Source organism: Rhinoderma darwinii, chromosome 6 (assembly GCF_050947455.1).
Source record: "Rhinoderma darwinii isolate aRhiDar2 chromosome 6, aRhiDar2.hap1, whole genome shotgun sequence".
Taxonomy (NCBI): domain Eukaryota; kingdom Metazoa; phylum Chordata; class Amphibia; order Anura; family Rhinodermatidae; genus Rhinoderma; species Rhinoderma darwinii.
The window spans coordinates 58,483,383-58,496,370 of record NC_134692.1 but is presented as its reverse complement, the minus strand read 5'-3'; the positions used below and the strand labels follow the sequence as shown (position 1 = coordinate 58,496,370).

At 40.3% G+C, this 12,988-nt stretch overlaps 1 protein-coding gene across 3 annotated transcripts in view; it reads right to left on the bottom strand.

The window, feature by feature from the left end:
* Positions 1 to 12,988, bottom strand: part of PARD3B (par-3 family cell polarity regulator beta) — a 1,147,141-nt gene that overhangs the window by 914,817 nt on the left and 219,336 nt on the right. For all 3 annotated transcript variants that reach the window (XM_075829835.1, XM_075829836.1, XM_075829837.1), the window contains exon 3: positions 4,893 to 5,052. In XM_075829835.1, the coding sequence (XP_075685950.1) occupies positions 4,893 to 5,052 (160 nt within the window). The remainder of the gene's footprint in view (positions 1 to 4,892; positions 5,053 to 12,988) is intronic.

Below are 12,988 nucleotides of genomic sequence, written 5' to 3'. Positions count from 1 at the left end.
TTACGGCAATACCCCATATGTGGTAATAAATGGCTGTTTGGACACACGGCAGGGCTCAGAAGGGAAGGAGCGCTATTTGGCTTTTGGAGCTCAAGTTTACTCAATTGGTTTTCGGGTGTGATGTCGCATTTGCAAAGCCCCTGAGGAACCAAAACAGTGGACACCCCCCAGAATTAACCCCATTTGGGGAACTACAGCCCTAAAAATTATTTATGTAGGGGTATAGTGAGCATTTTGATCCCATAGGTTTTTTGCTGAATTTAGTGTAATTAGTCAAAACTTCTATAGTTTTTTATTATTTTTTTTTACGGTATTCACCGTGAGCTATGAATGACATATTTAATTTATTCTGTGGGCCGATGCGATTACGACGATACGATATGTATATAGGTTTTTTATGTTTTACGGTGTTTACACGATAAAATCACGGTTTTAAAAACATTATTTTGTATTTGTGTCGCCATATTCTAAGAGCCACAACGTTTTTATTTTTCTATCAGGAAAGCTGTGTGAGGGCTTGTTTTTTGCGGAACAAACTGTAGTTTTTATTGGTACAATTTTTGGGTACATGCGACTTTTTGATCCCTATTTATACAATTATTTGCGTGCTGAAGTGACTAAAAATAGCAATTCTGGTATAGTTTTTTTTGTTGTTTTTTATGGCAGTCACCGTGCGGGATAAATTACATTATATTTTTATAGTTCAGGCCGTTATGAACGCGGCGATACCAATTATGCATAGTTTATTTCTTTTTTTCATATTTTTCTAATAATAAAGGCCTTTATAAGGGAAAAAGGGTGATTTTTAAATGTTATTATTTTGACATTTTACTTTTGTACATTTTTTTGTAACGTTTTTTTAACTCTTTTTTTTTTTTTTCGTTCCACTAGGGACTTGATGATCCAATTGCTGGATCGTTGTTATAATTCCTTGCAATACTTATGTATTGCAAGGTATTATACCTGTCAGTTTCACACTGACAGGAGGCATATTAGGTCAGGCCTCTGGTAGGACCTAATCGCCTTCCATAGATGGCAGACTGGAAGCCTTTGTTAGGCTTCCGGTTGCCATAGCAATCGCCCCCCGCAACAATCGGCCCCCGCAATCGCGTAGCGGGGTGCCTATGTTGCTATAACAATTTAAATGCGGTGGTCGCTATTGACTGCCGCATTTAAGGGTTTAATCGGTTCGGATCACCGAGTGCCTGTGCGCTCTGTTAGAAGCACACGTAGATTAACAGGCTGCAGGCACAAGGACCAGTGCTGCAGCCCGTTAATCTACGTGGGGTGGTCGGAAAGGTGTTAAACTGGTCAAATTTTGAAGAAAATACAATAGTTATACACAATGGAGGGAGTATTTGTGTGTCACTGGTGGCATTTGGATCAGAAATTGAAAAAATGAGAGGATTTCCAACAACACTGCAATATATCTAAATCGCAAAATGAGGAACATCTCAAACAGAAGTCTTATATTATCATTATGTCTTGTTCCAACAATCATATTGAAACAGACCTACATAATGCATGGTTTTGTGAATATTTAGCTCCGCACCTGTCTGTAGTGTGTTTGTAATCATTTTTTCGGCTCTGTTCTTTTAATCATATTTACTCCGATTGCATAGTCAAATACAGATCAAATATGGAAGAAAATATAGGTAAAAATGAGAAGATCAAAATAAGGCCTCATGCATATGAGAACTTCTAAGTTGTATGGAGCTGTAATAGGGTTGCTATATACTACTATATGGGAATTATTGTCAGTGGCGGATGATAATATGGGCAGTTTGGGCAGCTGCCCAGGGCATGAAGCACACTAGGGGACCCGTGGCTGCCAAAATATTTAATATTCATTGACGTTTTGTTGTGTGTTTTTTTGCCGCGTTTTGTAAAAACTGTGGCAAAACTAGTTTGTGCAGGACCTGTAGAAGGCCCTGCATAGGTGACATGATCATATGTGTGCAGAGAGCAGAGCGGCAAGGCTCCATAGAGGAAGAATGTGTGAGCTGCTTGGTAAGTGTATGGGGCCTGGGTTAGTTGAGGTGATCTGTAATTAGGGGATCTGGTCTGGGGTCTGTATTTCGGGAGTCTGGTTTGGTGTCTGAATTCATTTAGGAGTTTGGTTTGAGGTTTCTATTAGTTTAGGGGGTCTGGTCAAGTTTGGGGAACAGCCCTATACCTCACCTGGAGACATACAAAGTTTTATTCTGTCAAATCCGACAATGCTCCATTGATTGCTGCATTATGGAGGTATTCTCTTATAGAAGCATTGACTCAAGTGGATAACATTTCTAAAATACGACACAGCAGGGAGCCCCATATGGCAGCACCGTATTGCAGAGCCGCAATAGACTCCATGTGCTGCCCTGGACATGAGGAATTAGAAGCTGCAAATGGTAGACTATGCCAAGGCATTGGAGAGCTTTATGACAACCTAGTGAGGCTATTATCACTTTGTAAACTCTTCTGCGTACACCCTGTAAGTGTGAGGATGTCTGAGAAACTCTCGCTGCAAAACGGCTTGCTTTTTTTAGCGTCTTAAACCCAGGTTTGATATGTGCCAAAGTTATTATCTGCGGATACATGAGCAAACTTAGACATGTAGACCAGACTCAAGCTCCACTCTAGAGAGAATTCAAATAAAAAAATAAAAAATACAAAGATTTAAAATATACCACATATTAATGTACAGTAGACCCACTTAATAACTTGATATATTTATATATATATATATATATATATATATATATATACATACATACACAAACACACACACACACAAACATCCACCACAAGCTACATCCGTTATACAATTATATACACAGACCAATACATCCACTGACGCTCACTCAGACATATATTTTGGAGGGGAGGGGGGGGGGTATCTTCTGGGTCTTGTCATGATCTCCTTACATCACTTCTCTCATTGAGAACAATGTAGGTAGTCATGATCTTCTTGTGCCATTGCCTCCCAGCTCCCCTGTGCCTAGCATCACAAGTAGAAGGGAGGTAGAAATCTGCAATCCATTTCAAATTTTAACAACTGGACCAGTAGAACCTGAGAGAGCTTGCTGAATCCAAGTCCTCAGGCTCATGAGATATTACGTTTGACAAACGCATCCTGGTTTTGAATGAATAGTTATGGTCAGTACTAGGGGGAAATAAAAAAACCTGTACCTGTGGATTCTGGACCAATACAAAAATTTAGGTTTTTGTACAAAGTGATCAGTGGAGGGCTCACCCTTACTGGAGAGACATGGGTTTTTTAAACTCCCACACAAAGGGCCCATAACAACATCATTTTGAGTGTATTGTAATATCATATAACGACTGGAAGAACTGTAATAGAAGTGGTATATTCTTAAGGTACTCGTTTTTGTACCTGGGTCAAGCTCTAGCAATTCTGACAATTCTGTTTTCATGTAGTATACGTCTGGTCAGTGGGGACATAGAATTAGTCCTGGACAAATTACTGCTTGCTCTCATCTGCCAAATAGACAGCTGGTAAATGCCCCAACTCTTCTTACCTCATTTCCCTGGTACTGCATTTCAAACCATGAAAATGTGAAATAGACTAACATGTAGCAGATTCTCATTAAATCTTTATGAGTAGATAAGGAAGGTGTCATGCTGCAGGTAAAAGATGTAGATAGAACTTGTTGCATGCAAAAATACACTCCTCCAAACAGGAGGAATACTGTCCCTAGTGCCCCTAGTTTATAGGTAGCTATACTCTATACATACAATGTATATACCAGACCACTAGATCTATGCATATGTTGGTGTCTCTGGTTGACTAATAACCAAGTGTATCAGTATTAACTATCAAATAATTTGGTATAGAGGGAAAATCATAGCAGATGATTAGCACTAAGGTGATGTCCCCTTTATTTTCCTTCATTATAGTGAATGACGATGATGTCCTAATTTGTAATAAGTCCTACTCCATAGGACAGTGTATATTCTCTCTTTTTTATCTATCTTTGAAATCCATTCTACAGTTTATCATTTATTTCTCACCTAATTAGTTCTTATAATTGTAAATGCTAAGATGTTATGGAGATAATCAAAGAGCTAATTACCGCTAGCTCATTCTTACAATCTGATATGACACTAGAAATTGTATTATTACTAAAGTATACCGCTTGCATTCTTTCTGATGAGCGCAGAGAGGAAGATCTGCAATGTAATTTGACAACTAACAGCGCACTGTACAAGGACATTTAAACAAAACCAGATATTCACATTTCAGAGCGTTTGTGCTGGCAGAAAAAAGAAAGGAGAAATGCACATTTCACATATCTGAACCGAAACAGTTTACATAAAAAAAGCAAAAACAATATGGAATTACAAATCACATTTGTGCTGGTATTTTAAACTTCAAATGCCAATTCTACCCATCAACCGGTAACAAATATTTTAAGAATTAACACTCAGTACAAGCGGAAAAAAAACAAAAGAAAAAAAACAGCCGTGACAAGAAATAAGGACATTGCCTGACAGAAGTAGAGACAAGATGCGACAGGTAAGTGCTTATGTTTAAGATGCAGACAATAGATGGAAATAGAGATGCTGCATAACAATACATTCTACAAGATTTCCTTCTGATGCCATCATTCAGATCGGTGTTGCAGTGTCATACATATTATTTACTTCTTGTATAAAATACGGAGTTTGGAGCTAATGCAGACAGAATATAAAATAACAAGGCTGAGAGAGTAAGCCTACTATTTTGCTCCTATTAAGTACATACTGGAGAGACATGGGTTTTTAAACTCCCACAAAGGTATCAAAAGAAATATGTGAGCAACTTACAATGGCCATTCATACCGCATAAAGTCATTTAAAAAAAAGATAAGCCAAGTAACTACAGTATAGAATAGAAAATGGAATACCAAGCTTCAGAGCTGAGGGAGTGACTTCAATTTCCCCCCGAAGTGGATGCTGTTGAGAGGACAACTCTGTTTCAAAAGGGTCGGGGCTGAGACGGTCTGCGGGGATGGATGAATCATCAGTTCTGTTGGATGCCTCCTGTTCATCAAACAGGGCAATGAGCTGAGAAAAGAACATGAAAATTGTTAACTACTGTATTTACCACTTACACAAACTGGAAACTACATATAAGCTTAACCAAATGACAGTCAACAATAATCAGTTCTAGGAATTATCTGCAAGCCAATTTATAAGGTGACAGCAAGGTTTCACAGACTTTATAAAATGCCACTTATAAGAAATTAAACGGATTTGTGGTTTTGCGGACCGCAAAATCACTACGGTCGTGTGAATTAGACTTTATGAGTTTTAGTTATGAGTAGAGGTGGCCTCTACCAAGGATTGTGGATTGTTAGTCCCATATATTTTAGTTTTATATTGGACAGAACAGGCCAGGGTAGGTTAAATGTACCTATGTACCCTAATATAATAGGCAAATGCACGAAATCCCGAATATATTTATTATTGTATTTGTTGCTCTTACAAGCAAGAGTGATCCCACAATAGAATAAGGCTAAAGAATATGAATACCCTAATATTTATGTGAATTCATCAGCGGATTACAGGCTGTCTTTTATGAATTCTGTGTATGGAACAGCAGGCACAGGTGTTAAATATCCTGACAGAAAGGTTGGAGGAAATTTGGATTTCCCATGTATACCATGCTCTATAATTAGAATGCCCCCAATAGTCGACACACATTAAAAACATGCTATTTCCCTAATAAAGTAGTGTAGGTGAAAATACACTTGAAATTAGAAAGGTTATGTCGCTATTTAAAACTGGACTGTAGATTTCATGCAGGTTTTGATTAATCCAATGAACCTGTACAGATTATATACCTATTGAATTATAGCTAAAGGGAATAATTTTATTTATTGCAGCAGTCTCCCACAAATTTATTTAAAGAGGTTCTCCAGTGAAAATCAATTGACTAAGGCCGGATTCACATATGCCTATGTCGGCCGCAGTTCCCAGACCTAACACAGTGCAGGGAGCCCGGCTCCTAGCATCATAGTTATCTATGGCGCTAGGTGTCCCTGCCTCTCCGCGGAACTACTGTACTGTACTGAGATATTATTACAGTACGGGACTGTTGTCCCGCAGCGAGGCAGTGACACCTAGCGCCATAGATAACTATGATGCTAGGAGCCCGGCTCCCTGCAGCGTGTTTGGTCCGGGAAATGCGGCCGACATACGGACCGTATGTCATGGACCAAACACGCTTGTGTGTGTGGGAGGCCTTAAAGGCGTTTTCCTATGATCATCCTTTTGTGGTAAAAGTGTGCTCAGTGAGTATCCCCACACCAATCACTAGAAGCAAGAAACAATCTGTGTACCGGGCAGGAATCAGCTTCCCATGGGTGGTCACCTTCATTTAAAGTGTTCAACCATTTATTGTTGCAGACCTTGGCAGCAGGCAACCAAGCAGATGTCCACACTGTGTACTTCCCTCTCCACAATCGAAGGGGTGTGACACCTTCTACTAGGCAGTATCAGCAGCTGGGGAGGCTGCAACATGGGACAAGAAGGATTCATTTTCATGCTTCGCATAACAATTTTCAATATTGTCCTTTCAATTTATTTTGACTAGAAAATATCCTGTCCATGCTAATTTATACTGTGCAAAAGAAATCTTCCTGCAAAAGGAATATACATTCTTAACAAGTAAAATAAGCCTGTACTAATTAAAGAAGAAAACCTATGATCACAGCTCCAACCCCAGATCACAGTACAATAGTAATGTTGCAAATAAAGGATTATTCATGCTGTCACACATATGCAGCTAATAATATTCTGTGACAACAAAATAAAACGGATGATTTCAAGAATGTAACAAGCAAACTAAAAACAACAAAGATTTTACATGGTACATAGTTCTCCAGAAACAGCTGTCAGAACACAATAGAAAATGTAATTAAAGCCTAATTCTACTCAAAACTGAAAATTCTGTTGTTGTCTGTTACTGCAGTTAACTTCAAATATTCCATCCCACTAAAAAAATCATAGAAGTTGAGACAGGGCCTAGCTGATGGTCAATGGTAAGCTTTTTTTTTTTTTCTGACAATTGACGTACGGTTTTGTCACAGCCGGTAACGGGAAGTACGGTGCAGGCTCACGGGCATAGCCTGCTTTATACTCAGCGGTAGTCGGCTGTATTCTACAGCCAACAGATTATAGTAATGGCCGTTTAACCAATAGATGTCGCGGTCAACAGCGACCACGGCATCTAGGCCATTAGGAAGAGGAGCAGCCCATTACCCACAACTGTCTACAATGGGTTTCTCTTCCTTTTGGAAGGGATGCTTCTTTAAGCCATCAGATGGGGGCCCCCTCAGTCATCCATAGCCACCTCCCCATGAAACGATCGCAGAATGCAGATGGTTGTCATCTGGCAGCCTACTGAAAGCCCATAGGTCTGCCATCTTTGTGCTCCTATTAAACCCTTAATAGGAGCTATTAAAAACACAACATACTGCAATACATTATTATTGCAGTATATTGTGCAAGTGTCCCAACGATCCCCTAGGAACTACTAAAAAAAACAGTTAAAAAACAGTTAAAGGGTTTTTTCCAGTTAGAATTAATTAATGGCCTATCCTCAGGAGAGACCCTAAATATGTAAATCGGCGGGGGTCCGACTTTTGGCACCCCGTAAATCAGCTGTTTTGGAGGGGCCAGGAAGCTTCCCATTCATTCCAGTCACTGCTCCATACTGTGAATTGCCGATGAAAAGTACAGAGCAGGTAAGGAAAAGTACTCGCATGAAAGCCGTGACTCCTTCCTGACAGATTTTCGGCGGGGGGGGGGGGGGTTGGGGGGTTGGAGGGGGAGCCAGACCACCAGCAATCAGATATTGTTGGCCTACTATGAGGATAGGCCGTCAATTTCTTCTCACTGGAAAACTCCTTTAAAGTTTAATTTTAGGCGGCGTGGCGAACAGCACACTTGCAGAGCTCACGAACTTCCCAGCTCATCATTAGCTAATAATCTGCTCTATCTGGCACCCAGATCATTTATCATGGTTGGAGGACGAAGGCGAAACCAGCTCTCCCAATTAGTGGTTTCTCTGGAGTGTGATCATGGAAGGATTCAGAGATTTTTCATATCTGGCCAGAAACACGGTCAACAGAAAAAGGCGGACAAGATGGTGGAGGCCGCGACGGGCCCAAGCATTAGCCCGACTAGTGATTCTTCCGACAGGGAGGCCTCAGATTCAGAGATGAAGGATTCTTGGGACTGGAAATCACATATCCGCTCTATCCCAATCATGCAGGAGTTGGAATCTTATATCACGTGCCTGAAAGAGGTACACAGACGGGAATGATAGGCGTTTACCCAGGACATGAAAAAAACTAGGCCAGCAGGTGGAGGTAGTGGAGGAGGCAGAGGACACTATCTTTATGCATGTGAATGAAGAGCAGACCATGTTGCAGATCATAAATATTGTGAACCATCTGGACAAAATTAAGAATCGCCACAGATGGAATAACCTGTGGCTGCAGTGCCTAAAGGAGACTCTGTCATCATTGATAGGTTACACAGATCGTTGGACCCAAAATCGAATGATCCAGGATGTCCAAGAGAGGTGATTTGTGGAATTCATTTTTTTTTAAGGATAAAGAGGCCGTTACCCATGCTGCACGGCTACAGAAAGACTTCTATAATGGTTCTCCTACATGCATCATGGTGGATCTATCACGCTGTACCCCGCAGCTAAGACGGGCTCTGTGCCCTATCTTGGGTCTCCTCACCTGTATGCGAATTACAGTGGAAAATCGTCCATCTTTAGATTACTGAGCGACTTGACCACCTTTCATGGGTCCCTTGAACTACCCATGGCTTCCCTGCCTGACTGGCCAACATCCAGACAGCTCTCCAGTCTCCCACACAAGATCAATGGCGGAAACGTACTACTAGAAAGGCATCTAGGAGGAGCTCTAAACTTACGACAGACAGCTGAAATGCTAGTTATTGGAGTTCTTCCTCCTGTGACCCAGGCATTTACTGGTCTATATCACCTGTTGACGGTCAGTAATATGTCGCCTTGAGTTATGGCATTCCAGACAGTGGAAGTTCACAAGGTATTACATTTAGGGCTTCTTCACATGAACGTAGCTCACCTCGGATGTGAAAAACGACAGTTTTCCACGTCAGAGGTGGACCGGTGGGGGACACGTTGTCATGGATCCCCCACAGACTGAAGCCTATGGAGGGATGCGTGACGCGGTAAAATAGGACATGTCCTATTTTTCAACGGAGCGCGTGAACAGCCACATTGAAATGCATCAGTCCGTGTGACAGGCATTATTTTAATGGCTGTCACACGGACGTGATTCACGCTCGTGTGAATGAGGCCTTAGCTGTTACTTTTTAATTCCCATAATATGGACTAACATGAACAGTATCACTGACCCATGATATAGTACACAGGCAAGTGTGCCGAAACGCGCGTCGGAGTGGACGCCAATCTATCGCTCTGCCGGTGTACTATATCATGAGTCAATATGGCTGTTCATATTAGTCCATATTATATTTGTAATTACCGTACTCTATATCCGAAGCAGATTATTGTTTGTTATTAGCCTTTACTCTGTATATCTTTTCAATTTGTATATTGAATAACAATGTTTAGGTAACTACTATGTGATTATTTTACATCATACTGCTGTTTACTTGAATGTTCATCAGAGCTTGTGATTAGGCTGTCCTCTTTTTTAGTGTATATATATCTACCTTAGATATTTGTCAATAAAGATTATTTCATATTTTTGATATTCCAAAATTGCAATTTCCATTCTTTTCTTGTCTTTGGTCTATATATCTTGTCTTGATGCAGGCAATATATTTGTTTTTCTGATCACTCCCTAATAATTACTTATTTATACAATAATACTAAATGGTGGGTGATCACCACCATAGTTTTTGGCTATAGGAGTGATTTTACATTGCCTTCTTAAATTTTGCCCAACATTCTTGTTGTTCCCATCTGTTGGGAGGCTCAGGAATTCTTGGATATGGGTAAAGGTGAGGATATCAGACTGGGCAAGGTTCATGGGTCTCAAATTTTTAACTGACATTTTGGGTGACGACCCAACTCCAAAGGGCGCTTGGTTCTCCTATTTTCAGCTGTGAGATTTCTTGAATAGGGTTACTAAGAAACCAGCCTTAACTAGACCTCTTACTAATTTTGAGGGTTTGTTTACAGACTTCGGTTCCATCTTATACGGACTCTGATCTATGGCCTCATGCTTGATAGTCAGGTGATCTTGCCCCCTCCATATGTCACTCAATTGGAATGTGAACTTGGTAAAACAATTTGCGCATTAGACTGGGATAGGGCCTATTTGTTATCACAGAAGATCTCCATATCCTGTAGGATTAGCTACAAAATTCTTACCAGGAGGTACAAGACTCCAGTCTGGGAAGAAAAAGACAAATGCGGCCAGTCGGATGTTGTGCTGAAGATGTGGACAAGGTAGGGCCACTATGGAGTATATTTGGTGGAGCGGTTCTAAAATTAGACCACTCTGGGAGGATGTTCGGTCCTTGTATAATTATCTCTGTAGATGTACTTTTTTTAAATTATTATTATTAATTAAACTGGGTCTTATCAAAGTGGTCAGAAGTTACATGCTCTGAAATTTCTGAACAGCTACTCGCATGATAACTCCTTGAGCTTGAAAATCAATACACAGAAGATATCATAGCTGCAGAAACTATTTCCTATTCTGAATTCTTAAACTAATGGATCCCATGGTTAAAAACACAGGATAGGTCATCAGTATATGATTGGTGGGGGTCTGACACCCAGACCGATCAGCTGTACCAACTGCCTTCGTGCAACCACCTGCCTTTCGACCAGTCTTGAGTAGCAAACTACTGACTTGTCTCTAATTTGTCCTTTATCCCTAAACTCCTGGAATACACGGCTTTTCTGCTATCGCTCTTTTCGACCCCTTACAATATGGTTTCTGTACTCTACAGAAACTGCTGTTATTAAAGGCTCAGATGAACTTCTGACAGTTAATTCTAAGGGCAAATACTCTCTATTGATTCTACTTGACCTTTCTGCAGTGTTTGACACTGTAGACCACCAATTTCTACTGTGTATGCTCCACTCTACAGGCCTTAAGGGTACTGCTCACTCTTGGTTTTCTTCCTACCTCTCTGACCACTCCTTCAGTGTATCATTTAATGGCACTACTACTTCTCATCTTCCCCTTGCTGTTGGGGTCCCTTATGAATCGGTCTTAGGTCCTCTGCTTTTCCCTAAACACAGCCACAATTCGACAAACCATCAGCAGATTTGGCTTTTAATACAATCTCTACGCTGATCACACCCTATTATATACATCTTAATGTGACATCACCCCTGCGCGAATACAAAACACCAGTGATTGTCTGTTCGCTGTCTCTAACATCATGTCCTCTCTTCATCTGAAACGGAATCTTTAAAAACTGAGCTCCTTGTGTTTCCACCATATACTAACTTACCAAAACACGACGTCTTCCACTGTCTTGGGGTTATATTTTATCACATCTTTCCTTTACTCCGTATATTTAATCAGTTTCCCTTTAATCATGTCACCTGCACCTAAAAAACATCCAGAATCCACCCTTTTATTACTGTGGAAACAATCAAAACTCTTTTTATTGCTCATTATTGACTTCACTACTGTTTCTTTTTACTAATTGGTCTTCCACTCTCCAATGTGCAACAAACAGCAGTTTATATATGGAGGATGCCAGGGCATACCCATAGAGATGTGTACCGTACACACTAAAAAGTAAAATGATCAAATAGGGTAGCAGGAAAAGCAGCACAGGATGTGTGGTATCTGCCATAGAACTGCCCGTTTCCTTAGGCTACATCCACACGAGTGTATCAGATTCATGTGCGTGAAAAACGCGCGTGAATCTGGTCCGTGTGTGTTGCTTTGCAAGTGGCATGCGTTATTCACGCACTAGCAAAGCACATCTTTTAAAAAATATATATTTTAAATTGGATTGATGTGCATCCTTGTGCGGTGCATGGTTTTTACGCATCCATCGACTTCAATGGGAGCGTAGGTCCGTGATAACGCACCAATATGGGACATGCAGTGAGTTTCATGCAACGGACTCGCACTGCGTAAAAACTCCTGCATGTGTGAACGGCCCCATTAAAATCAATAGGTCTGCGTGCTGCGCGTGATTTCCATGTGCAGCACACGGACGTTATTCACGTTCGTCTGAATGAGCTCTAACACTGGTATAGGACTTTTGCAAAGACCAGTTTCAGACAGCACAGTTTGGTGCAATTCATAATGTGTTTCTGGTGCCGGAGTTAATCCAGAAAATATGAAACTTCTAAAGCAAAGTCTTATAGAATTAATATTTTTTTTAGATCCAAAGCCAGCTTTGGACAACAAATAAAAGAAATAACAAAAATGCATCACAACACTGTGGACAAGGCCTGTCATTAATATGATATAAGAAAAAGAAAAGAAAAAAAAAAACAGGACAGATGACAAGGGAATGTTCTGATGTGTTTAATTTGCTTTGTTCAGTGTATTTTACCATTTAATTTGACCTGCAGGACAAATCTCGCGCAGAACTGGACAGCTCAAGATAAGATAATCACTGTTTTTCTCCACATTATTAAACCTCAAGTTTTTCTTAACATGTCATCAATTGTAAAACTGACCATCTCATCACATGAGATTAGATCATAATGTATCTCTAGACCCCATCAAATGTTCGGAAACACTCAGGTTCATATGATTGTGTAGATACAAATCTTTAGTGACAGGACTGCATGGAGCAGATTTAACTTCGATCTCATCATCAAAAACAATATCTTATCATCTAGCAAAGCCTAATTATTTATTTCATAGAATAAGTGCCAAGAAGTTATTGTTCATCTGAGCAGTTCACCACTTGTAATTAAAATGAGCTTTATGGCTAATGGAGAGCTTAAGATAAAGCACTCAACACACGAGAACACTCAATCATA